The sequence below is a fragment of the Bos grunniens genome, chromosome 19, assembly GCF_055505025.1.
Source record: "Bos grunniens cultivar Pamir isolate PY7600 chromosome 19, Bosgru_T2T1.0, whole genome shotgun sequence".
Taxonomy (NCBI): domain Eukaryota; kingdom Metazoa; phylum Chordata; class Mammalia; order Artiodactyla; family Bovidae; genus Bos; species Bos grunniens.
In genome coordinates this window covers 18,564,672-18,591,627 of record NC_141183.1, presented here as the reverse complement: position 1 = coordinate 18,591,627, position 26,956 = coordinate 18,564,672, and the positions used below count along the sequence as shown (strand labels likewise).

General features: G+C 49.0%; 1 protein-coding gene across 6 annotated transcripts; it reads left to right on the top strand.

Moving 5' to 3' along the window:
* The first annotated feature begins 5,255 nt into the window (after nucleotides 1-5,255).
* HEXIM2 (HEXIM P-TEFb complex subunit 2) lies at nucleotides 5,256-11,335 on the top strand. 6 transcript variants are annotated; one of them, XM_086357280.1, is made up of 3 exons: nucleotides 5,256-5,897; nucleotides 6,974-7,068; nucleotides 10,341-11,335. In XM_086357280.1, exons 2-3 carry the CDS (start codon nucleotides 6,997-6,999, stop codon nucleotides 11,133-11,135), a joined length of 867 nt encoding a protein of 288 aa, XP_086213406.1. In that variant the 5' UTR covers nucleotides 5,256-5,897; nucleotides 6,974-6,996; the 3' UTR covers nucleotides 11,136-11,335. The 6 variants fall into 6 exon arrangements, with proteins under 6 accessions (XP_086213406.1, XP_086213407.1, XP_086213403.1 ...); XM_086357281.1 differs by having other exon boundaries at nucleotides 6,971-7,068; XM_086357277.1 differs by having other exon boundaries at nucleotides 5,256-5,953.
* The last annotated feature ends 15,621 nt before the right edge of the window (nucleotides 11,336-26,956 follow it).

The following is a 26,956-nucleotide window of genomic DNA, read 5'->3' as shown; positions in this document are numbered from 1 at the left end:
ATCACTAGCACAAGGCTTCTTTCACCTGGTTCCTCAGAAACATAGGGGGCCTTCGAATCTGTGAGCCCCATGGAATTGTATGTAGGCTTGTATTATGTGTAGGTACTTCTGGAGAGAGGGTTCTAGAGAATCATGAAATTCTCAAACTCCTTGAAGATTAAGAACCCTTGGGGGAGCAGGGGTGGGGGGCGGAGACTCCCACTGGGAAGCTTGCTTTTGCAGCTAAATGAAATAGTGGAGGTGGTGGGAACTTCAAGAGTGAAATGTGCCTTATGATGTGTGAGAAGCATACACAAATCCATGAATCAAGGGAAATCATGGCGGTTAAGACTGACTCAGGGCCTTCAAAGCTGGATTGAGGTGGCCCTATTCTGGCAGATGGTCCACTGGAGACAATGTATGATCAGCTTTTCCTTTGGCCTAAAAACTACATTAAAAGTCTATTTTGAAATAGTTTTCGTGTTTTTAATTTTCCTTCTGCCATGACGTCATACAGGAGTCCCAGAAACGGCTGCTTGGAACAGCAGCAACACTGCCCTCTGGCTTTACACTGCACAAGCAGGAGCCTCATTCTGACTGCATACATGGGATGCAGCAGCGATGGCCTCTTGATTTCAGAACCTCCTCTTAATAAGATAGGTTTAAGTATAAAGATCTTGTTTTCCTATTAGTCTTAGAAAGACTTGTAGTGCACTGATCATCAGGGAAAAAAAAAAGTGTTATGTTTTAGGAGATACATTCAATCCAGTCTCAGATTATACAAATTTAAAGTAATTGTCATAATTTACTTTGATTTACCTTGAGATAGGCAACTCTGAATTTTGCTTTCAAAGGCACTTGCATTTTATGGTATTTATTGCATTTAAAATGTTCTTAGCATGATGAGGTTTCTGCAAAATTTCAATTTTCTATCAACACTTTCTAGGTGAAACACTTGACTAGCATACTGCTGCCGGGCCAGAGGGAAGACTCCGAATTCCCTATACTACCAGGATCATGACAAATGATCCTCAAGTCCACTCTAGCCATTCACTAAAGCCATTTCTGCTAAACAATTTAAATAAGCTGTTCAAAAGATCATGCTTACACATTAGCAATTTCAGTAGTTCTCTTTTACTGAGGTCTGGGTATCCAGCAAGGGCAAAGCACTTCCCAAACTTTGGAGACAGCTGGCTGGGCAGCTTAATCCTCCTTTGAGCTAAGGAAAACTTTTCTTGGGCTAGCCTATAACCTAAAGTGGCCCTCAGGAGATAGAGCCCTGATTTCTGCTTGAGTGGGAAAGCCAGGGAGTTTCAGATTGGTTTAGTTCAGAAAAATAGACAAGGTTTTTCTAAAGAGAGGAAACACAAAATTAGACCAGACTAAAGAGTCAAAACACCAGGCTCCTAGTTCTACCTTTGATATATACTAGCAGTGTAAGCCTTAACACTCTCAGAGCCTCATTCTTCATCAGCAAAATGGGGCTGTGCCTACATTACATAACTGCTGCAAGGATTAGAGACAGCATGAAAACAGTCTATACAAGAGTAAGGTATCATTGATATTATCACTGGTTCTTTTTAAGACCAGAGCAATTGCCCACTTGATCAGTATTTTAACTTTCACTTTGTTCAGAGTAAAATAAAACTCCTTTGCTTGGGGAAATGCAAATAAATATACTTTATCCTGGTGAATTCAAAAGAGAAATCAAAGAAATCTACAGAAATAAGCAAAATCCACAACTAAATAGTCTACTTCAGAAAACCAATGTTCTGCCAAATATTTGGTAATGTATTATAGGTGTCCCCTGGCCACTTACACCAACAGCTAGAAACAAATATAACTGTGATGGAAAAGCTGGCGAAAGTAAGAGTACTATATTTGTACCTAGGTACACCTGAGTTTGTTGGTTTTCAAGAATTATTTCCCCCATTTCTCAAGCAAGATTGTAATAAAATTCCACTTTACTATCTTTTCTCATGTAAAGTGTAAAGGGCTGTTGCTAGAAATGAAAAGTAATTTCTAAAAGAAAATGTCAAATTCAGGCCCGGAAGAGTGGGATCTGTAAGACAAAATATATGGTCTAGAAAGCAAAGATTCAATATTTTGCCAATTCCTCCCAGTTGTCTTTGAATGTTGGAAAGCTTACAGCATCATTTCATTTCTTGTTGAAAAAACAAAGGCAGATAAATAACATAGCTCTTGCAAATCCTCCTAAATAAAGTTTTTCCTGGGCTTTACTGAGAGGCAATTCAATTATGACAAATGATATAACACTGGTAACAGCAGGGATAATCCAAGTAGTTTACTAACAAATTTTTACACACCTCGAAATTCTTTCAAATGGTTGAGGTGCTACCAGAAATGGCTGGTAAGTCTTCTGAAATAGCTAGTGTGATTCTTTCCCTCGACACAGCACCAAGAACAGTTATAGTTGGCTTATCATTTTCCAAAAAGAACGAAAACTTGAAGAGTATTGTAAACTCTCATCTGAAGACACATTCTATTTGATACATCCACCGACTGTGAAGTGTTAAAAAACAACTCTGGGTCAACAGTGAGCAAAGATGATATTCCTGAAGGAAAACGTGAGAGCTCTAGAGTGTTCCATACACAACAATTTGAGAAAACGATAGCATTACTGCTCTTTTAAGCTACTCAGTAGAACTTGTCCTAGCCTCCAGAGTGTCAGAGAAGATTAATTTGAAGTTCTGAAGTCTGCTTTTAGCACACACTTCTGCATACCTGGATAACTCCAGGACAACATTCAGGCAAAGGCAGAAGACCAAACCAGAAGACGGAAGGAAATGTCGAAGAAGTCAGTTCTGCCTTCCTCTCTAGGGCTTACTAAAAGTGTATTTAAAACAGCAAACATTTTAACTTAAAAAGAGACAAGAGAGAGAAGAGGATGATGAGGACTAAACACAAAATTTAAAAATGTGGAAATCAAATAGTTCAGGAGTAAGAATTTTCATCCTGAATAGGGCTGCTGCAAAGAATCACTCCTGTCAATGAATCCTGTTACACACAGCCAATAGCCCCAGGAGCTGGCCATTAGGTGAATGTAAGCCGTTCAGGACTTGAGGTTACAACTGCTTGGTACCCTGAGAGACTGACCCTTGCTCAAACTACTTGGATGGAACATGGCAACCAAGGCCACACTTTGGGAAAGCAGGCCTCCCAAATGCTCCAAATAACCTTTGAAGCAGAAGTTCTAAGGTTCCCAAATAACTAAGTTATAACAAGTAAATGTTTACACAGCCACTAGAGTAGTTATTCAAGGTATTTATGACGGAGGCTGCATTGATATCAACTTCAAATTAAGAAACTGAGGCATATAAAGTTTGTCGAATTTGTCATAAACCACAAAGCAACTCATCTCAAACAGGAGAGCTGAGAAGGAAGTTGAAGATCTGGTTGAACATTAGACAAACAATAGACTCAGCAACAAAATGACCAGTTTGGCCTCATCTTCAGGGCTTGGCTCCTGGCCAAGTGAACCAAGTCTGTGGTAGCACACACAGAAATAGAACTTGGAGTTCCTAACTTCCAGTCCTGTGTTTCGTTCAGTAGGTAACCAAGGGACCATTAACAAACTGATTTTATTCCCAACTTTTCTTATCGAGGAATGGAAAAGCATATGGGTCATCCTCAAAAGACAATAAGCTTTCCCCTTTATGAGTAAAATTTCTGCAACTGGCAGAGTACTCTCCTTAGTAGCTTCCAAATGTTTAACTAGATTACTTCACAATGGAGGATGAATCACAAGTCTGAGATCCCCCATCATTACATTCTTGACAACTGAACCACAAAGATAAGCTTTAAAGCCCCTTTCAGCTAGAACTGTTTAACTCCTACCAACTTAAGTGTCAGCTTTTCCAAACTGGTATCTTCTCTTGATCTGAAGAGTGTAAAGTGAATATGAGGTAGGCCAAGTCAACCTACAGCATGAATCAAGTGTACTAAATCTTTATTTAGGATAAGTGGCTCATATTTTAGATTAATAATGTATCCAAGGTGATCGTTATGTTTTGGCAATCCAATTCTAAGACTTTCTCTAAGAACATCCCAGGGACAAACAGAACATAATTAAAGCTCTGGAGTTGTCACTCTTACAACTTAAAAAATTACTAATAGGAGAAACAGGACTTCAGCTCTGAAAAAACTTTGCTATGAAGGCCAAATACTTAGGAACGATTTGACCATGATCAGCCATGAGCTGCACCACAAGATACTCTCAAAGATAAAAGTTCACTACCCAGTCACTATCTCTACTTTACCTGGGCATAATTTTCCCTGACTTTTTAGCAACATTAAGCAACCCCTGAACTATGAATCTTTCTGAATTTAGATTTCAAGCAGTAAGAAACAAAATTGTTTCATCTGCAATTCAAGAAAAAAATTTCACATCAATCTTCAATCCTTAAGCTGCTGCTACAACTGTAATAAAAGGTTGTTTTATTTTTTTTTCAAAGCAGGTTTCCCCTACTCCCTCAAACACCACACATATGAAGTAGCTCAAAACTGCAATTTCTATTTTGGGGGTCATCTGGGATCCACAGAAGTGACTTTCAATTACTTGGAATTTCAAAACGGAGGCTCCCCACTAACAATGCATTAGTGGCAAAATACTCCCCCATTTTGCTTCCTTTGTGGGAGAAAAGTTCTTTAAATTGGAAAGAATCTGTAGTCTTATAAAGATTACATTGGAATTAGTTCTTTTTTTCCTTTAGGAGGGCGGCCTTTTCTCCAAAGGTTTTGGTAAAAGTTATGGCTCAGATTTCAAAATGCAAACAGATGTTCCTGAAGCAACCGAAATGGGCCACTCCACTTTTATTCCCAGAACAGTGGCGACTCCCAAGTTACTTTGTGTCCCAACTTTGCAAAGGGCAAAACCCCACCCCGCTTTGGTGTAAACTTTCAAGAGAACAGCACACTTTTGGAGTTTCCCAAAGCGGCTGACGACGTGCGAGGTCAGGTCGTTCTGAGAATCGGGGCTGGACAGAAGGAATCTCAAGGGCAAGAGCGCTCAGAGATTTGCACGTGCCGCGAACTAGCTGGTCCCTGGGGACAATTAGTGGTTGCTACAGTAGGAGGAAGGCTGTTCCTTTTTACAGCCCTGGCCGCGGGGTGGCCTTGGTGCATGGAGGGAGATGATGGGTGCGCCTGGCTCTCCGGACTTGGAGCCTCCAGCTGACTGCCACGCCAAAGGGACGCGCGGCCGGAGCTGCAACCTCCACCCGCCCCCGCGGCGCCAGTCTTTGGAATGTGGCGTCACCCCCACCATGCCCATCGAAGTGGGGGTCCCGCTCCGCCGGGCCTCGCCGCCATACCCAGGCCGCATGGGGGTGGGGGAAAGAACTTAGCGGAGTTCGGCCTCAGGATCAGAGCCCCCGTGGTAGGAGCAAAGGGTAGTCGTTTCACCCGGTCTCTCCCCAGTTGGGGTCTCGGGAAATTTGGGGTAATTACCCAAGAACCCCGCCCTCTGTGAGAGGCGAGGTTGCGGGGCTGCCGGGACGGTTTGAGGACCGGGCCCGGCCGGAGAGACTCAAACCTGCACCCCCTCGGCCCCCGGTCCCACTCCCCGCCGTCTCCCGGCGCCGCCACTTCAGGCAGCCCACTCGGCCCGGCCTCTCCCCGCGCCCGGACCACCCCCCATGGGGTGCTCTCACTGCGCAGCGAGTCCCTCCGCTGCCTCCTCCCAGCCCAAAATGGCGGCGGCGGCCACCGATCCTTCTCGTCGCCTGCCTCTAGGGCCGAGGATACCTCCGCGCCCAAGCCCCTCCCCCTTCAGCCGGATCTATTTTCTGCCCAGTAAAGATTAACGCCATCAATGAACTCTTTAATTGAGGTAGGGAAGGCGGGTCTGATTGTGCTTCCGCACAGCTAATCGTTGACGAACGGAAGAATATTGACAGGTGAATGGACCAATCAAAGGAGACATCGATGAGCGCGGGATGCCGCTCGCGAAAGGGTAGATGGGTTTTGAGTTTTCTGTGTGCTTGTTGACGTGACAGGCTCTTGATCCTGCTTCCCCAGGTAGAAGAACTACAACCCCCAGCAGGGACCGCGCTGCCGGGCGGGGCCGTGGGGGGAGGGGGCCCCCGGGAAGGGCCTCCTCCCCTCCTCCCCTCCTCCCCCCAAGCTCAGTGCCGGAGCGGCTTCACCAGAGCTGCAGTAGTGGGTAGGGCTGAGGCGTTGGAATTGCACAGACAGGCGGTCGCACAGAAAGACACACAGACGTAGTCCTGTGCATAGCCCCTGACAGCAAATAGGTCAGTTCTGCCTTTGCAAAATCTCCTTTCCGGATCATTTCCCCCTTTCCAAGGAATCCATCCTTATCCCAGTTGGCTTTCCCTCCCAGCTGTCTATAGCGCGAAGACATCACTGCCCCTTTCTTCTGTTTGCCATTGAGAAGGAGGAGGGAAGCCGGCCAAACCCTGTAGATGAAAGGGCCTCAGTCCCAGGCTGGGCCCAGGTCTCAGTCGTGTCTCTTGGGGCGTTGACTTCTGGAGCCCAGCGCGGAATGGAGGTGGGGGGTTGCAGTCAAGATGGGGGCCTCTGGAGGCAGTGGGGAAAGGACTCCTCCTCAGGCTTGTCAGAGCCACTGACCCACTCCACTCCCTGCCTCTCCAGATCATTGCTGTATATTTGCCTCCCCAGGCTGTCTTTTCCCCGTCTTTGGTTCTCCTCTGTAGCTGCCTAGCTGCTTGCTTTGGCCTCGGTGACTTTCAGAAGAATAAGATGTAAGCCCTGGCCTGGGACCTGAGGAACAGGGCTAGAAAGATGGTTCCCTGATCCCCATTTGACCCCCTCCCTGCTTGGAGGTGTGAAAACCAGGGTGGAGGCAGCCTTCCTGCCCTTTATTTGAAAATGAGGGTATGTAGGTCTGATGCTACAAATGGTTGCCGCTGCCTTGGTAAAAATTTGCTGGGCAGCCAGAATCCTCCTGAAAATTCTCCTTCTGGACTTAAGTTTGTGTTATTTAAAGCAGGTGTCACTAGTTAAAGGCCTCTGATGAAAGATTGGGAACAGAAGAAGGTGGCTTCTCCAAACCAACCACCACCAGCTGCCCTGGAGGAGGCCAAGGTAAGCCCCATTCTCCCAACCACCTTAGTGCCCTGAAGGTGGATCCTGCCAACTGGGATTGTGGCTTCTTGTCTCAGATGTGGTGGTGGATTTGGGAAACCAGTATTTTTTAAATGAGTCCCTACTGTGCACTGAGAAACATACCAGATGCTATCTCAAAAAATGCTTTTCTGTCAATGCTTACCTACTTCCACACCTCCCCTCCTCTTGCCCGGGCCAGGCAGCCTTTTCCTATCTTAGTTCCCCTACCAGGAATCCAGGGATCAAACCCCCACCTCCTGCAGTGGAAGCATGAACTGTGAGGGAAGTCCCCTGAAGTGCCTTTTCTAGAATCATGCAGCCAGCAAGCAGAAGACCTAGGATTTAAGCTTAGGGCCTTAAACAACAGAACCCTGCCTTGCATTTTTGTCTAGGCTGAGAACCAAGTCTGAAGCAGGGAGAAGAGTTTGAGCCATTGGTTTGTAATTTAGGTTGGGTTTCGGGGGTAGAAAATCACCCAGGAGAGAGGGGAGAGTCAGATTGTATCAGGCCCTCAGAGAACATCACCTTCTGATCAACAGCAGGAGCCCAAAGCCTCCCAACCTGTGTGCTGTCTCACCGCCCCCACCTTGCCCATTCTTTTCCCCTAGTCCTCAGCTACCTATAGGTAAGGAGGGAATGCTTACCCTCTGACCCTCCATACCTAGCTACCTCCAGTATATTTTCTGGATTTATTTAACTTGGAGTACATGGCATGTCAGGTTCAGAGAGGGCAAATGAGTCATCCAGATCACACAGCTTACCTGCAGTAGTGGTAATGGTGGTAGAGGGACAGGCCTTTAGGAGGGAGGCGGCATGTGGGGCTGAGGGCAGGGCTGGCTTGGGTGGGGGTAAGCTCCTGCAGGACATTTGCTAAGGGCTGGGAATGGGTGGATGACTGTGCACACGCAAGTAAGCCCCGCAGCTCAGACTTCCCAGTGGCCTTGCCTCTTCCTGGATGGAGCAGAAGCTCTCAGTTGGCCCAAGACACTGGTGGAGACACAGCCTGTCATTGATACTCTCTCTGCAGGTAAAGTAATAATACAACACAACCAACAACATACACACACCCCCCCAAAATACCCCATCCCAAATTATGAAGAGGACTTTGGGGTCTCCCAAATGCATGTTAACACTCCTCCAGCTCTTATAGGACCGTGTCCACCTCCCAGGACAAACCCTATGCTTGAATAGACCCATGCTCAGATATCCCTGAACACAACGTATAATGTGTTAAACATTATAAAACACTGTTCTAATGCTAGTAGTTATTATTAGAATTCCCCAAACCACAAACTTCTAGCAATTCATTCCCCTCCCCCCGCACTCAGTACTCCCACCCTCACCACGACAGAGATAAACAGATGCCATGAACACACACACTCTTGACAGAATCCTTTCTACCTCTTAGATAAGTTCTAGAATTCTCTGGGCTACAGACTGGAGATTGGCCCTTCCTCTCCCTAGTGCTTTCCTGGCCCTCCAACTTCTGCCTGGAATAAATACACTCCGTTCACCCTGGAGTGACAGAAAAGAGAGTCTCGTGTTCTGATATCTTTTGGGTCCCCCCACCCCCTTCTGGGCTTATGTCATTAAATATGTATTTATTGAACACTCACCTTGAGCCATGCATAGCGACACAGTGATGAACCAAACAGACAGGACCCATTCTTCTAGGGGAGAGAAAGATGGTAAATAGTAATGTGCTAATGCTAAGTGGGACACTAACTGTCACATATCAGGGAATCACTAGGAAGGGGAGGAGGGGGCCACATAGATAGGATGGTCAGGGAGGGCCTCTGAAGAGCTAACATTGGAACTAAACCTTAAGGGACGAAAAAGAATCAGCTATGCAGATAGCTGGAAGCGGGATTGGCCACATAGATTGTGGGGCTTCTAATTCAAAATTCCTAAGAAGTTCAAGACAGTGACAGCAGAGATTAAGCAAAGCGCTAAGCTTGGGGCCTTTCTAAAAGGGGGTTCTGTGGGATAGTACAGGGCATTTGCCAGGAAACTAGCTTTGCCTGAAAGGTAAGTTTTCATTTTCTTCTTAAAAAAATTTTTTTATTTTGTTTTGGAATATAGCTGATTAACTATTGTGATAGTTTCGGGTGAATAGCAAAGGGACTCGGCGATACGTGTGTGTATGCTGTGCTAAGTCACTTCCGTTGTCTTCAACTGTTTGTGATGCTGTGGCTCCTCCATCCATGGGATTTTTCAGGCAAGAATACTAGATTGGGTGACCATGCCCTCCTCCAGAGGATCTTCCTGACCCAGGGATAGAACCTACGTCTCTTATGCCTCCTGCATTGGCAGGCAGATTTTTTTTTAACCACTTGCGTCACCTGGACTTCAGTGGTAAAGAACCCACCTGCAGTGCAGGAGACACAGGAGGCATGGGTTCGATCCTTGGATCGGGAAAATCTGGAGAAAGAAATGGCAACCCACTGTAGTATTCTTGCCTGAAAACTCCTATGGACAGAGGAGTCTGGCGGGCTACAGTCCATGGGGTGGCAGAGAGTTGGGCATAACTGAGCGACTAAGCACACACAAGGCATTCGTATCCATGTATCCATTCTCCCCCAAATTCCCCTAGCATCCAAGCTGCCACATAACATTGAGCAGAATTCTGTGTGCTGGACAGTAGGTCCTTATTGGTTGTCCATTTTAAATATAGCTGTGTATGCATGTCCCTTCCAAACTCCTAACTATCCCTCCCTACTATCCTTCCCACAGCAACCAAAATTTCTTTTTCTAAGTCTGTGAGTCTGTTTCTGTTTTCTAGGTGAGTTCACTAGTATCATTTCTTTCTAGATTGCACATTTAAGGGGTGTCATGATATTTCTCTAACTTACTTCACTCAGTATAATAATTTCTGGGCCCATCCATGTAAGAGAAGCTTTCTAAAGAGGGAAGAGCAAGTGCTGTTTGGGCTTCTGATCAAGCAAATACATCATGAGCAACTTTCCATCCTGTTTCAGAGTATTTATTGAATGTTTACTCTATGCCAGATACTGTTGCAGGTATTGACATTACAGAGTGAGATATGCAGGCAAGATTCTGGGTCTCCCCAAACCCAAGCATGGGTTTGCTTGGGGGAGGGTTAGAGGACAGACAGTAGACAGGTAAGCCCATAAACTGACAGATGGTTGTAGAAGGTGTGCAGGTTGGATTCAGGCTGGGTGAACAGAGAAGGATTCCACCACTGGGGAGAGGCCGTCTGTGATCCTTCCTCCTTTGTCCTCTCTCTTCAGATCTCTGGCACTTGTGGGAGCCCCCGAACATCCCCTGAGCCTCATGACCCTGGAGGTTCCCAGCCCCTGACCCCTCGGATGGAGAGCCACTCAGAGGAGGAAGACGGTCCTGGGGCTGGCGGTGGCCTGGGCTGGAATGGTAGGAGTCCCCGCACCCAGAGCCTAGGGGCTTGTTCCGCAGAGGCCATGCTGGCCCGGAAGAAACACCGCCGGCGGCCCTCAAAGCGCAAGAGGCACTGGCGGCCCTACTTGGAGCTCAGCTGGGCTGAAAAGCAACAGCGGGACGAGAGGCAGAGCCAGCGGGCCTCCCGGGTCCGAGAGGAGATGTTCGCCAAAGGCCAGCCTGTAGCACCCTACAACACCACCCAGTTCCTGATGAACGACCGAGACCCCGAGGAGCCCAACCTGGATGTGCCCCAGGGGGCCTCCCACCCAGGCTCCAGCGGGGAGAGTGAGGCCGGGGACAGTGACGGGCAGGGCCGTGCTCGTGGGGAGTTCCAGCAGAAGGATTTCTCCGAGGCCTACGAGCGGTATCACACCGAGAGCCTGCAGGGCCGCAGCAAGGAGGAACTGGTGCGAGACTACCTGGATCTGGAGAGGCGGCTGTCCCAAGCTGAGGAGGAGATGAGGAGGCTGCGGCAGCTGCGGGGATGCACCAACTGGCGCCCCTGTTACCAAGTGGAGGAACTGGCTGCCGAGGTAGAGAGGCTCCGGACGGAGAACCAGCGACTTCGGCAGGAGAATGAGATGTGGAACCGAGAAGGTGGCCGCCGTGGTGGGCAGCCGGGCAGCTAGGGGTGCCCCCTGCCCCAGCCAGGCTGACTCAAGGAGTGTACCCTCAGGCCAGCTGAGTCTTAAGGAGACAGGTCTCAGTCTCCCTGCTCTCCCTGAGAACAGCCAATACAGGCTCAGGCTTCTACCTTGTCATGTCCACAATTTGTTCTTGGATGTCATGTTACTTTTCACAAAGGAATTAAATGATTTTGGTGAAATCACATGGGAGTGACTAGCATTGGTTTCACTAGGGCTGCTGTGAGAAAGAATCAAAGCCCATTCTTCCCAGAGAGGCCTGGGGCTGCCTCAAGCCTGGGAGACCCCTGCCCTGGGGGCTTCTCCGTGTCTTGGTTGCCTGAAATCTGCTCCATGTATCCAGGAGCCATCAACTGCTCTGAAGGTTTTAGAGAGGGGAAGGCAGAGGAGGGAGGGAACCACCAGGTTCAGCCAGAGCCAGACTTAAGATGCCAGATTGCCTTGAGGAACTGGGAGTTTCCCTGGAGGAGAAAGGCCTGGGCTCAAGGCCAGGGGTTTCTTCAGGGTTTATTCCCAGGCTCCCTGTGTTTTCCCTATTCTCTCCACAGTGTAGAGGGCTGGGCTAGACAAGGTCTGGGGACCTTGTGTCTCCTTGTCCTTAACAGTCTCCCTAAACGCCCCCCCTCCAGTCTCTCAGCAGGAGGTGAGTTGTCAGGTTTGACCTCTGACCTCCGAGAAGGGCACTTTACGTGTAAACGCTCAAGGGAGATTTTCTCCTGATGGAAAATAACCCCAAGGCTGGTGGGACAGGGGATTGATCCTTAGAAGAGCTGGAGGCCTGCTGTGCACCTGTGCATCCCTGCTCCTTTAGCTTAATCACCTGTGTGGTTAATTCCCTCGGAGGTGAGCCCCTCACCTGTCTGTCTAATGGAGAGCTGAGTCAGCCCGGATATGCCACCAACACACCAGCAGTATGGGCTCTGAATCGAGTTCACACGCCCCCTCACACTCAGACCCACCCTTCCCCAGGCATCTTGTCTCTTGTTCTTGTGGCTGCAGAGTGTCAGGCTGCGGTGGTGGAGGGGAAGTTAGTCAACCAGCGTGTGTTGGCTCTGCCACCGTGCTCAGGGAGTGGTGGAAGCCTGGCTGGCCCAGCCTAACCTCCGATTCAGGAAAACTCATCTTGACAGGCCACGTTGAGGGAGAGAAGGGCTCAGGCCTAGGAGCTGCTGGGATGGAAATGTTGACAAACCCCTTGTGTTGCCAGGATAACTTTCATTTCTACCCTGCCACACCCAGGCCTCACCAGCGTCTTCTACCAGAAGCAAGGCCAGAACAGATTCTAGGAAGGGATGGGTTTTTATGAGGGCAGAATCTCCCATCTTTGGGGTCTCCCCCAACCCCAGCCCTGGCTGAGTCTTAGCCCTCTCCCCTCTGAGCCCAGACAGCTCTGTCAGGAAAAGGCTGGGGGAATGATCGTTTCCACTTTGCAGACGGAAAGCCCTAGGCTCAGAGAGGAAGCCGCTTTGGGTTCCAGGAAAGCTGGTCATAGGCTGGCCTTCCCCTGGGGGGTGCTAGCCAAGGGCCTGAAGGCCCCTGGGCAGGGCGCAGGCAGCCTCCCAGCGGCTGCATTCCTCAGCATGGAGCCAGAGGGAAAGGGGAGGGCCAGGGCCAGGACAGAGTTGTTTACCCACCGGGAGGCCTCTGTGTGTGTGAGTGTGTGTGTGTAAAAGTAACTAGGAGGGGAGAGAAGATTCCAGAGGACTTGAGAGTGTAGGGGGAGGGGTGTGGGAGCAGTGTCGAGGGAGAGGGTGCTGGGGGTGTGTCCCTGAGCAGGCAGGAGTTGCACATGGGGGAGGGGACAGGTGAAGATTTTGGCCTTTCTCGGCCAAGGAGCTGAGGAGCCTGGAGACCGAAAAGCTGCCATAATGCCAACACACACATACACAATGGTTGAAGGGCTCTGGGTCAGGGTCACACCGAGGTGGGGTAATTTTTCCAAGGCTAGTGGGGCCCAGGATTGGGCAAGAAAACAGAAAAAAAAAGAGAAGGGTGTGAGCTGGGAGAGTGTCAGGAGGGGCTGAGAAGGATCGGTGAAGAGTCAGTATCGCTCCCTACCCCCATCGGGGTCCTGACCTCAGTGCCCCTAACCCTCAGCACTGGGCAGAGCCAGCTCTGTGCTGTGGTTTCTTTTTGCCTCCCTGCTTTTCCCTCTCCCAGGAGCCCACTTCGGTGAGGAAGCTCCAGGTTACAGCCCCCATCACCCTGTTTGCTGGGCAAGCTGGGCCTGGACACTCCTCTCTCCTCTCCAGGCCTTTCCAGAGCAGATGCCCAGGGCCTCATTCCCTCCAGCTCATTTGCTTTCCAGGACCTTCTCTGTCTCCTGGGTTGGGGGATGGAGGCCCAGAGGGGCAGATAGTTCCCAGGAGAGACTGCATACCCCTAGTCTGGGATCCTTCTCTCTTCCCCACCTAAGGTGGACACCCTTGTGTCCAATGGACAGTCCCTACCTGCGGTGGGGTCAGGGAATAAGAGGTGACAGGGCAGGAGGAGCTTGCCAGGAAAGGGGAATGGGGGTCAAGATGAAGTTGTTCAGTGTGAGTGAAGAGGGTGGCCAGGTCCCATTGCCCCATTGCCCCATTGGGCACAGGCAAGGATGGCACTGGCCCTTTAAGTGGGGGTGCCAGTCAATGCCCTCCCCCAGCCAACCCAATTCAAGGGCACACTGAGCATGTGCAGGAGCTGTGCAAAGCTGGAGGGGAGGGAAGTGGGGGGATAGATTCCGGAGGGAGCTCCTCACCCCCCTGCTTCCTGTAGCTGCCCCCACTCTCCTTCCTGGGTCTGACAAAGGAGCCCAAGGTGCTCAGCCAGCCCCTTCCCCCATCCCAGACCCTCGGTGGGTGCTGCCCTCTGAGGGCTCTGGGGCCTGCAAGGGGTGAGGGGTAGCCTCTTGGCCCTGGGAAGTCTCGGGAGCCCCCCTGCTGCTCGGAGGTGGCTCCCGCACTCAGCCCAGTGCCAGCCTCACTTCCCCCGTGAGGGTGTGGGTGGGCGGTGGGTGATCTTCCTGTTGCTTAACGTGTTTGATTTCATTCCATTGGTGTCAGGGTTTCTAAAGGAATTGCCTACCTTGATGACGTTCTGCTCAGAAAATTAAAAACAGCGAAGATGAGGTCCCTGCCCCCACCCCCAGGAGCTTCCAGTCTAAAGTCTGAGAGGAAGCAAACGCTCAAAGCGCCTGCCCGACTCCCTCTTCTGGTTCTCCCTCCGTCCTCTAAAGGGCAGTGGCTCCCAAGTTTACAGGATCCAGCTCTGCTTCCTCAACCAACTACATTCTCCAGACCACCTCCCTGGCAGCCTAGGAAAGCCTCCCCCACCACCACCCCGCCAATGTCCCTGTTTCTGTAACTCTCCAACATCCTTCTCCCTCCCTCACAGCTCAGGCCCTCCTTCACCTTCCTGCCTTGACACTTGCCTGCTCTTCCTGTAATCTCTTACCTGTAGCAACCCTTATGGTTTTTAAATTTATTGTATTTATTTATTGCCTGCGCCTTAGTGGCTTGCGGGATCTTAGTCCCCTGACCAGGGATCGAACCCGCACCCTTAGCAGTGAAAGTGCAGAGTCCTAACCACTGGACCACTGCTGAATTCCCCAGGCACCCTTTTTAAAAAATTAATTATTTTATTTTAGTTGCAACGGGTCTTCGATGTGTCTCGAGGGCTTTTGTTAGTTGCAGCGAATGGGGCTACTTGCCAGTTGTGGTGCGTAGACTTCTCACTGTGGTGGCTTCTCTTGTTGCAGAGTGTGGGCACTAGGTGTATGGGCTCGACAGTTGTGGTGCACGGGCTTAGTTGCCCCTGGGCATGTGGAATCTTCCCCGAGCAGGGGTCAAACCCGTTTCCCCTGCATTGGCAGATGGATTCTCAACCACTGGACCACCAGGGAAGCCCAGACACCCTTATTTTTAATTGAGGTGAAATTCACCTAACAGAATCAACCATTTTAAAGAGAACAATTCAGTGGCACTTAGTACCTTCCCAATGTATACAACTGTCAGCTCCATCTACAATAGTTCCAAACATCATCAGCCCCAAAGGAAGCCCCATACCCATTCCCGCCATTCTCCAGCCCGGGCAACCACCTATCTGCCTTCTGACTCTATGGATTTACTTATTCTGGGTATTCTGGGGTAGAGAAAAGAGGAAAAACCTAGTCGCCTGGGGTCTGTACGTCAAAAGCGGATTCTCTGAGGGCCTATGGTCGAGGGAGCACTGGGCCAGGAGTCTCGAGGCCTGTGTGTGCATGCTCAGTCATGTCCGACTCTTTGTGACCCCATGGACTGCAGCCCGCCAGGCTCCTCTGTCCCTGGAAAATCCAGGCAAGAATACTGGCGTGGGTTGCCATTTCCTCCTCCAGGGGATCGTCCTGAACCAGGGACTGAACCCACATCGCCTTGTGTCCTGCATTGGCAGGCAGATTCTTTACCACTGAGCCACCTGGGAAACCCCCCGAGGTCTGTGATAGATCCCAGTTCTGCTCCTAATTCAGGGGCCTCCCCTCCCCTGTTCACCGGCCTGGGGGACTTCAGGCCAGTCTAGTATCCTCAGCCTTCAGATCATACCCTTGTCTGGAGGCTTCTGTCTGGGATTGTGGAGCCTGACCTGAAAAATATTCCTCTTTGATCCTCTTGGCTCCTTCCTGCCAGGCCCAGGCAGTGAAGATGGCCCCAGGGGACGGTGTAATACCGCAGTTTGGGGTCAGAGGCATGAGATGAGGAAACTTCAGCTCTGAGAGGTTGAGAAACTTGCCCAAGGCCACATAACTCCTGCTGCACTGGAGTGGCAGCCGGTTCAGTCTGATTGTGTTCTGGAACTCTTGACCACAGTGTCCTCCTGTCTTCAAAGAGATAAAGTAAGTTAAGGGCTTAGCGAAATGCCAGCTGTGTGGGCGGTGCTCTCAAATGGAAGCAGCTACAAATTTTACTACATTCTGGAACACTGTGTAATCCTGAAGTGAATAGCTCCAGTCCAAGGTGATTCTTGGTAAATTCTTGGTAAAAAAAAATCCACCTGCAATGCAGGAGACCCTGATTCGGTCCCTGGGTGGGAAAGATCCCCTGGAGGAGGAAATGGCAACCTACTCCAGTATTCTTGCCTGGGAAATCCCATGGACAGAGGAGCCTGGCAGGCTACAATCCATGGTATCACCAAGAGTCAGACATGCTGCTGCTGCTGCTGCTAAGTCGCTTCAGTCGTGTCCGACTCTGTTCGACCCCATAGACGGCAGCCTGCTAGACTTAGCCACTAAACCACATAAGCCAAGGTGGTTCTTGGGAGTTCCTCTCTCCCCACTTGCCTCATCTTTGTCCTCCACTGGCCTCCCTAGGATGACAGCTCCTGTCAGGACCAAGGGGTTGCCTGGACCCCAAGTCTTTAAGACAGGTGGGTGTGAGAAGCCTCGTTCCTGTCTCCCCGAATGAGGGAGATATGATTGTTGCCTTCCACAGGGCTCAGTTCACCTATTTCTCCCTGGTTGAACCTCCATCCCTGCCCCCTCAAAGAGAAAGGAGCTTGTGGGTCTAGGGGAGCGAAGGGACTGCACAGGGCTGGCCTGGCAGGGGCCAGACTGAGCAGCTGGTTCCCCAGTTGGCCGCTGTGTCCTGGCTGCCTGTGGGCCTGGACATTCCAGAGACCACCTGCCAGAGAGATTCCCCCCCACCCCAGGAACCCTTCCAAGATGGAAACACCCAGATCAGCCCTCTGGATGCCTGCTGTCTCCTTCCTCAGGATGACCAGGTAGGGCCCCCTCCCCTGCTCTGTCCCTAACCGAGTCCAGTGGCTCGAAGAGGAAGTTCCCAAGGAGACAAAGCTGTGAGGAGACACTGTGAAGGTGTCCAGGGCTGGACTCGGCCACAGCCCATCGTTTGGGGCATTTTATCTGTTCTGTCTGTCTCTCTCTTTTTTTTTTCTTTTAAACATTTGGCTGCACTGGGTCCCAGTGGCAGCCTGCGGGATCCTTATTGGCACAGAGGATCTAGTTGGTTGACCAGGGACTGAACCCTGGGCCCCCTGCATTGGGAGCCTGGAGTCTTAACCACTGGACCACCAGAGAAGTCCCTGTCCTGTCTCTTGATCCTTCAAGCGCCCTCTGTGGGGTGCTCCTTAGGCCCACAGAGGCCCAGTCAGCCATCAGGCTCCTTTATCATTGAGTGAGGACACGGGGAAGCTGAAAGCTCTCTCACAGCCATGCCCAGAACCAAACCCGGTGGGTGCTCGGCTGGCTGCCTTCTTTTCTTACTGTTGGCCCCTCCGTCCTCCCTCGCTAGACCTCCCTTCCTCCGCTTCTCTGTCCCAGCCTCAACCATTTCCCTCTTGGGGCCTTTGATAAACAGATCTTTCCCTCTGGGCCCCTAGTCCAACTGTCCTCACTTGTAAGCCACATCAGCTGTGCTTGTGGACTCACCCCATTCCCAGGGCCCCCTCAGCTTCCCCTCCTCAGTTGTCTCTCCCCACTCCCACCCCAGGTTTCAGATGCTGGAGGCCTTATTTTTAACTCCCTCCTCTCCCACCAGATGAATTCCCCACATCTTCACACTATTGAAAAATTCTTTTCATCACAATTCGAAATTCTTTGTCATCAAATACCTTTACAAATGCATGTGTGAATTTTCTCTTCCACTAATTCACTTGTTGATAAACCAGTCATGTTAAAAAAAAATCTGATTGCTGCTTAATATCTTTACTATCTGATAGCTCTATTCTCTCTCCTTACCCTTCTTTCAATGAAGATTCCTGGATTTTCTTTGTTGTTGTTCAGTCACTCAGTCTTGTCTGACTCTTTGTGACCCCATGGACTGCAGCACGCCATGCTTGCCTCTCCTTCACCATCTCCTGGAGCTTGCTCAAACTCATGTCCATTGAGTCAGTGATGCCATTCAACCATCTCATCCTCTGTCATCCCCATCTCCTCCTGGCTTCAGTTTTTCCCAGCATCGGGGTCTTTTCTAATGAGTCAGCTCTTTGCATCAGGTGGCCAAAGTATTGGAAATTCTTAGATTTAAATTTTTTTCTAGAGTACATTCAAAAGCAGCATGTCTGAGGACTTCCCTGGTGGTCCGGTGGTTAAGAATCCACCTTCCAATGCAGGGAACGTGGGTTCAACCTCTGGTCAAGGAGTTAAGATACCATATGCCACACTTGGTTATCCTCCCTGTAGGCTGACACTACTGATCCCTCCTGCTCTAGAGTCCGTGGGCTAATGCACCACAAGGAAGATTCCTTGTGCCACAACTAAGACCCGATGCAGCCAAAGAAATTAATGATATAGTTTTTAAAAGAGCAGTATGTTCGGATCCTCTCCCCAAAGCATATCTTTATGTATTGAATATCTGTATATAAAGATATAGATAGATATGCAAATATAGGCACAGATACAGGTATTGTGGAAGGAAGCAAGCATGTGAGAGAGTTCTAGACATTACCTAATTTAATATCCTATCTTCAGGCTGAATTAAATATCTTTCTAAACCTGTGACCCTCTCTTATAGTCTTTAACCATTTTTAAGTGTACAGTTCAGTGGCATTAAGTACATTTGCATTGTTATGCAGCCACCTCCACCATCCATCTCCAGAACATTTTCCTTTTCAACTTCCCAAGCTGAGACTCTACCCATTAAACAATAATCCCTTCTCCCCCTGCCCCTGGCAACTACCATTCTTCTTTTCTAGAAGCCTTTTGATAAGATTGCTCCCCTGCTGGTTTCCATCCAGCTGGACCCCAGGTTCCCTCTCCTTACAGAACTCCTTTGTCCAATAAATTATTGCTTCTCAACTGACGGCCCGTTGGAATCACCTGGGAAAAATATTTAGAGTTCCGACGACTTGGTGCCACCCCTGGAATTTCTGATTTCGTTCCTCTGGGGTGCAGCCCAGCCATTTGTTACCATTTAGTCCCTAAGTCATGTCCGACTCTTTGTAACCCCATGGACTGTAGCCCACCAGTCTCCTCTGTCCATGGGATTTCCCAAGCAAGAATACTGGAATGGGTTGCCATTTCCTTTTCCAGGGGTGCTTCCTGACCCAGGGATTGAATCTGAGTCTCCTACATTGGCAGGCAGATTCTTTACCACTGAGCCACAGGCATTGGAAAGTTTTTAAAAATTAATTAATTTTTTTATTTTGGCCATGATGTGTGGCATGCAGGATATTAGTTCCCCAATCAGCGATGGAAGCTGTGTCCCTTGCAGTGGAAGCACAGCATCTTAGCCACTGGACCACCAGGGAACTCCTAGGCACTGGAGCTTTTAAGGCTTTCAAGGGGGTTGCATAGGTTCAGCAAGAGAGCTGAGAACCAGAGTTCTAAGAACTCTGAATATCCTCTCTGCCCAGCTCATCTTGGTTAGGCATGTGGGTGCTTGTCACCTGCCCACATGCCTAGGAGGACTCCAAGATAGCATGACCTCTAATCTGCAGACGCCAAACAGTGAATCAGGGTGTTCGGGGCAGCCTTGAGGGGCAGACCTGGGGATGGGCAGAAGAAGGAATGTCCACTGATCAGCCGGGGTGGGTGGGGTCAAACTGTTCCAGAGACTTGCAGCCTCCATCATGGGATGTGCCAGGGCTCATGAGGAAAGGCAGAAAGTGAGACCAGAAAGTATGCTGAGGGGCCTCCAGCCATCAGATTCTGAAAATTCTACCTGGCAAAGAACCATTGCCTCACATTCACAGCAACACAACCACCCGCAGTTTGTGTGTGATGATACTTCTGCCCATCTGGGCCAGGGTGGGGTGGGAGCTCCGGGCTGGGGGTTACATAGACCTCCTGCTACTGATATCTGTCTGTGAGCAGGTGTTGTGTATGAGTCTGCAGGGAGTTTCAGGATCAAATGCTCTCCTTGCTTCCTTTTTTAGTGCCTTATTGATTATCTCCTGCCCTCTTTTTTTCTGGCTTTCCTGGAGCAGAGGGAGGGGGAGGAGGCCATGTGGAGGCTGGGTAGGGAGGTTTATTTGGGCCAGGTGGGCTTCTCCTGTGCAGAGATGGAGAGTCTGTGCTTCTTGTACTCTCCACTGCTCCTCCCCACCCACGGCAGAAGAAGAGAGGCACCTTCCCCATCACCTGTCTGCACACATGCCTCCTCCTCTGTTGATGAAGAGATGTCCTATCTCACTAGAAGCACCATTTGTTGATCCAACAGATGTTTGCTGGGTGCCTTCGTCTTCTAGGGCCGCCATAACAAAGTACCATGAACTGGGTGGCTAGACTGTAATGTCTTATAGCTCTGGAGGCTAGTGGTGGTCTGCAATCAAGGTATGGGCAGGCCAGGCTCCCTCTGAAATCTGTAGGATTAGAAACCTTTCTTGACTCTTCTTAGGTTCTGGCGGTCCATAGAGTCTTAAAGAGTTGGAAACTTAGCTCGCATGGCTTGTAGGTACGTCTGTCCAATTCTCCATCTTCCCTCTGTGTGCCTGTCTCAGTGTCCAAGTGCACCCTTTTATAAGTCTTGTTGATGAGAACCCACTCTGATAACCTCATTTTAGTTTGATTACCTTTGTAAAGACCCTATTTCCGGACTTCCCTGGTGGCTCAGCGGTAAAGAATCTGCCTGGCAATGCAGGAAACACTGATTTGATCCCTGATCTGGAAAGATCCCACATGCCACGGAGCAACTAAGCACCACAACTACTGAGCCTGTGCTCCAGACCCCAGGAGACGCAACCACTGAAGCTTGCGCACCTAGAGCCCATGCTCCCCGACAAGAGAAGCCACTGCAGTGAGAAGCCCGTGCACCGCAAGTGGAGAGTGGTGCCTGCTCACTGCAGCTAGAGAAAAGCCCGTGCAGCAGTGAAGACCTACCACAGCCAAGAAAAAAAGCCCTATTTCCAAATAAGGTTACATTTTGAGATATTAGGGGTTAGGACTTCAGCATCTCTCTCTCTCTTGTAAGATTTACTTCCTTTTACTTTATTTTTTAATATTTACTTATTTTGGCTATTGTGGTACATGTGATCTTCATTATGTCATGCAAAATCTTCTTCGGTCTCCAGCATGGCCTTCGTTGCTCCTCAGCATGTGGGATCTTAGCTCCTGACCAGGGATCGAACTCGTGTCCCCTTGCATTGAAAGGCAGATTCTTAACCACTGGACCACCAAGGAAGTCCCTCAGCGTGTCTTTTTTTTGGCGGGACTCAAGTTAGTCCGTAATGGTGGGTTTCTATGCTGTGCTGGGCACCGTGCCAGGCATTGGGCATAGCACAGTGAGCTAGATGGACACAGCCCCTGCCTTCACGGCACTTACCTTCTCATGTGTTCTTTATTTTGACCTATAGCTTTTTTTCCCCTTTAAATATTCATTTACTTTTTGGCTACATCAAGTCTTATTTGCAGCACGTGGAATCTCTGTCACAGTGCGTGGGCTTCTCTGTAGGTGCAGTGTGTGGGTTTCACAGCTCTTGGGCTCTGTGGTTTGTGGCACACAGGGTTAGCTGCCCTGCAGCATGTGAGATCTTAGTTCCCCAACCAGAGATTGAACCCGCATCCCCTGCCCTGGAAGATGGACTGTCAACCACTGGACCACGAGGGATGTCCCAACCTATAGCTTCTTATCTACTACTACCTCTTGTTGATGAACCACACTGGTGTGTTCAGAGCACTCTCATTCATATGAGTTTATTTGGGTGATATGATGAGGTTCCCATTTCACAGATGGGGAAACTGAGTTTTGGAGTGACTTGCTCAGGGTGATTAAGCAGTGGTAACCCAAGTAATAACAATATCCAGCATGCGCTAGATTCCAACCAGTTTGAGCATCACATGCTACACCACACAGCACTTGCTAGATTCCAACTAGTGCGAGCATCACACACTACATCACACACTTGATCCCCTCGGGCATTTTTCAGGATGAGAAAACTGAAGTTTCCCAATGTCATGGGCTGGTAAGAGGTTGCACTAGGACTTGAACCCAGATGATCCATTTCCAGCATCCATGCCCTTAGCCACCACCACGTGGCTTACTACAGGAAGACACAGCCTTATGCCTTTTTCTCTACCCTCTGCTATCAGGTCAAACCTGATAACTCAATGTGCCCTCCACACCTAGCAGAGGGCAAATCACCTCTTTGCTCTTCTTTTTATTTTTATTTTTTTGGCTGTGCTGGGTCTTCATTGCTGCATGGGCTTTTCTCTAGTTGCAGAGACTGGGGACTGCTCTCTAGTTGAGGTGTGCGGGCTTCTCATTGTGGTGGCTTCTCTTGCTGCAGAGCACCGGTTGTAGGGCAGAAGGCCTTCAGTAGTTGGGGCACGTGGGCTCAGTATTTGTGGCTCCCAGGCTCTGGAGCACAGACTGATTGTGGTGCCTGGGCTTAGTTGCTTCAAGGCATGTGGGATCTTCCTGGACCAGGGATCTAACCTGTCTGTCCTGCACTGGCAGTCTGACTCTTCACCACTAAACCACCAGGGGAGCCCTGCTCTTTTTTTTCGCCAGGCCCACAGCATGCGGGATCTAGTTCCCAACTCTGCATTGGGAACGCAGTCTTAGCCACTGGACCACCGGGGAAGTACCTCTTCCCTGGTGGGAATTGAATGCCTCTAAATCTCCTCCCTTTCTTCTTCCTTTCTGTTCCTCTCACTCTGGATACAGTTGCTTTTTTAAATATTCAATTTATTATATCATATTTTAGACATAAAACAAACACCTCATCACCCAGTTAAAGAAATAGCAGTATTGCTGTTATTGTTGAAGCCCCAGCAGCAATCGTTCCCTAATTGCATTCCACACCCTAAAGGGAACCAGGGTCCTAGACTGATGACAGTCATTTCCACACATCTTTAGAAACATGACTTTGCTTTTGACTGGCAGTAAGAGATTTTTGAGCTTGATTCTTGACAAGGAAACATAGCAGGGGGTGGGGATCAAGGTGGCAGTGTAGCTCGAACTGACTCTCTTTTGAAAATACATTCCCATGAAATATTTCAGACACAGAAAGGCATATAGGATGATAGAATGAACTTCCTCCTTAGGAAATAAAACGTTACAAACAGTCCCCAGGGTTTTCCTCCCTGATGGCATCCTCCAAGATGAACCACCCACCTGCTTTTAGGGCTTATCATCTGGAGCTGAATCTTGCAGGGGGATTGGAGGTTTGCAGTCAGGTGGGGGTAGGAAAGGGCATCACTGTCAGAGAGAACAGCAGGGCAAAGGCTTAGAGGAAGGAGCTTGGGGAGGTAGACGAGCAGCCAGCCCTGCCCTCCTGGAGACCTCACTTCCATATTTCCCTGAGTGTGTGTATGTATGTGTGTTTGTTGCTCAGTCGTGTCCAATTCTTTGCTACCCTATGAACTGAAGCCTGCCTCTGTCTATGGAATTCTCCAGACAAGAATACTGGAGTGATATTTCCCTGTAGCACTGCCCTAATTACATGGACTCACAAAGAGATGTTGGGCTTCCCTGGTGGCTTAATGGTAAAGAATCCACCAACCAATGCAAGGAGACACAGGAGACTTGAGTTCAATCCCTGGGTCAGAAGGATCCCCCGGAGGTAGGCATGGCAACCCACTTGAGTATTCTTGCCTGGAGAATCCCATGAACAGAGGAGCCTGGCAGACTACATTCCACGGGTTGCAGAGTTGAACATGACTAAGTACGCATGCACAATGAGGTGTTAGCTTCGTTCTGAGACCCTAAGGGTAGCAACCCTCTTAGTCATCTTTGTCACCCCAGCATCTAACACAGTGGCTGGCGCAAGTGGGGATTTTATTAAATGTATTTATCTAGTCCGTGCCACAGGTCTTTGAGATCTCAATTCCCTGACCAGGGATTGAACGCGGGCTGTAGCAGTTAAAGCCCAAAATCATAATGCTAACCCACCAGGGAACTTCCTATTGAATTTAAATTGGTAAATGGGGGACTTTCCTGGTGGTCCAGTGGCTTAGACTTTATGATCTTAAAGCAGGGGGCTTGAGTCTGATCACAGGTCAGGGACGTAGATTCCACATGCCGGAACTAAAGATACTTCACAGCCATATAAATAAACAGTATTAAAAAATATATATATATAAAACTTAAAAAAAAATTCTTAGAAACAAAGAAAAAAATTGGCAAATGAGTGAATTAGTAATGGTTAATGGATCACAGTCTACCTTGGTGAAGGATGCTGGTGGCAAGAGGATAGTCTGAATGAGAGTCCTCGAGAATGGTCATTTTTTTCCCCCATCAAGTACAGCCTGGCTTCCCCCATCTTCATCCATGCCGCCAAGCAGACACCTTGCTGGCAGGCGTGTCAGTGGGCATGGGGTGGGGTGCACTTCTGCTGTGCAGACAGTTGTGTGATAATGTGATGGATGCCCAGACAGGCTTCTCCCAGCTCCAGCCACCGCCAGTGTCACTCACAACTCCTCAAAAACGGTTCACTGTGGAGGTGAGTGAATAATCAGCCTTCCACCAGAGTAGGTAGGACATATTTCTCTTCCTTAAAAACCACGCTGATGAAATTCTGTGAAACCACCCGCTGAAACTCTGCTGATGGCGGCAGAGGCAGCCCCTTGTTTGCACTCCTAGAAGCCCCTCTCAGGACTGGGCACGCTTCGGTGGGTTTGGAGTGGTGAGAAGTACTGTTCTCAGAGGCTGCACCCCACACAGAGCCTCACAAATAGATAAAACACATCTGCAATTAGTGGCGTCTCTTCACAGACAAAGAATTCATGTGCTGAAGGCTGTTTGTTTATTCTCTTGCACTCGTCAGCTATGTCCCACAATCCTGTTATCAAACCTTGCCTTAGAAAGCCCCCTTTTTCTGTCCCATGGAGAGAACACATGATCTAAAAGAAAAAAAAAAAAAGAATCGAGCAATCCTGTAGACACATCTTAAAAGGTTTTGGATAAACAGCAGGTTATTAAACGACGTTGGCAGTATGACTTGTAGAAATTTAGGCCACCAGATTCTCAATTTGTAGAGTTCCAATTGATGAGGTCATTTTGTTCCTTCTCTGTACCCGGTAATTCAGTAATTCTGTAATTCAACTCAGATCAGAGAGTGCTGAGTGAGGCTGGGGCCTCTGTTATTTCTGTTCCTTCCCAGCCTCCCCTGATTGGCAGGGGGTGGGCTGGGGTAGGGGGTGGGAAAGCAGTGTGTCTGGTGTGCCCTGGTCTTGGGATTTGGTGTGGGGAAACCTGACATTCAACTCTGGCTCCAGCGCTTTTCCTGGTCAAGAGATCTTTCATTCACTAAACATTTGCTGAGTGCCAGGCACTAGACTGGCACCAGAAAGACAAAGATAAATAAGACCAAATTTCTCCTCTTCTCATTTTTCTTTTTGTGTTTTAATGCTGAGGAGTACTTTTAGATATGCCAGGCAATCAGAAAAGTATAAAGTTACAGAATAATAAAATGAACACCCCTGATAGGAATCATGTAGCTTCAGAGACTTCCTTGGTGATCCAGTGGCTAAGACTCCGTGCTCCCAATGCAGGGGGCCCAGGTTCGATCCTTGGTTAGGGAACCAGATCCCACTTGACATGCCTAGGAAGTTCAAATGCCTCAACTAAAGATCCCGCATGCACCTTGCAAGGAAGATGGAACATCCTGCATGCTGCAACTAAGACCCGGCACAGCCAGATAAATAAATAAATATTGAAGTTCCTTATGTATCCCTGAGGCCCGTCTCTCCCCCTACAATGGAACTTCTATTCTGCATTTTGGGTTTATCACCCCTTGCATGTCTGTTATTTGTGTGACCTGGGTGCATGCGTGTGTGTGTGTGTGCTAAGTTGCTTCAGTTGTGTCCGACTCTTTACAACCCTATGGACTATAGCCCACCAGGCTCCTCTGTCCCTGGGATGCTCCAGGCAAGAATATTGGAGTGGGTTGCCATTCCCTCCCCCAGGAATCCTCCCAACCCAGGGATCCAACCCGAATCTTTTCTGTCTCCTGCATTGGCAGGTGGGTTCTTTACCACCAGCGCCACCTGAGAAGCCCCATGTGACCTGGGTATGTATGCTTAAACAAACTGCAGTCTTAGGTACTTTTACAATTTCTATGAATCATACAACCCAGATCTTTTCATAATATGGACTTCGTGCAAAAAAAAAATGTATTCAGATTTATTGATGTGATGCAAGTAGCTCAATTCATTTGTCTTTTTTATCTTTGTATATACTTTTTATTGGGGCTTCCCTGGTGGCTCAGTGGAAAGAATCTGCCTGCCAATGCAGGAGACTTGGGTTTGATCCCTGAGTCGGGAAGATCCCCTGGAGAAGGAAATGGCAACCCACTCCAGTATTCCTGCCTGGGAAATCCCATGGACAGGGGAGCCTGGTCGGCTACAGTTGATGGGGTCACAAAAGAGTCAGACGCAACTTATCAACTAAAACAACAACAACACTTTTTATTGAAGTATAACATTTATACAAACAGGTGCACAAATCATAAGTGTACAGCTTAATGAATTCTCACAAGGTCAACACACCTGTGCAACTATACCCAATAAAGAAACAGAACAGAACCAGCCCCCTAGAACTCCTTGAGCCTCACTTCTAATCACCAAGGGCACATCTCTGACCTCTACCGTAGATGAGTCAGCTGTTTTAGGATGTCCTGTGAAAATAAACATGCTGTATGTACCTCTTTTGTGGTCAGTTTCTTTCCATCAACATTATGTCTGTGAGATTTGTCTATGTTGCTATGAGGAGCAGGTGTTAATTCTTTTTCACTCCTGTATAGTATTCCACATTGCACAAATATCCTAAAATGCATGAATTCAGGAATTCATTCTGATGCTGCTGGACATTTGGGTTGTTTCCTGTTTTGGGTGGATTATGATGAGGGTTTCTCTGGAGATTATTTTACAAATCTTTTAGTGCCCATGCACACAC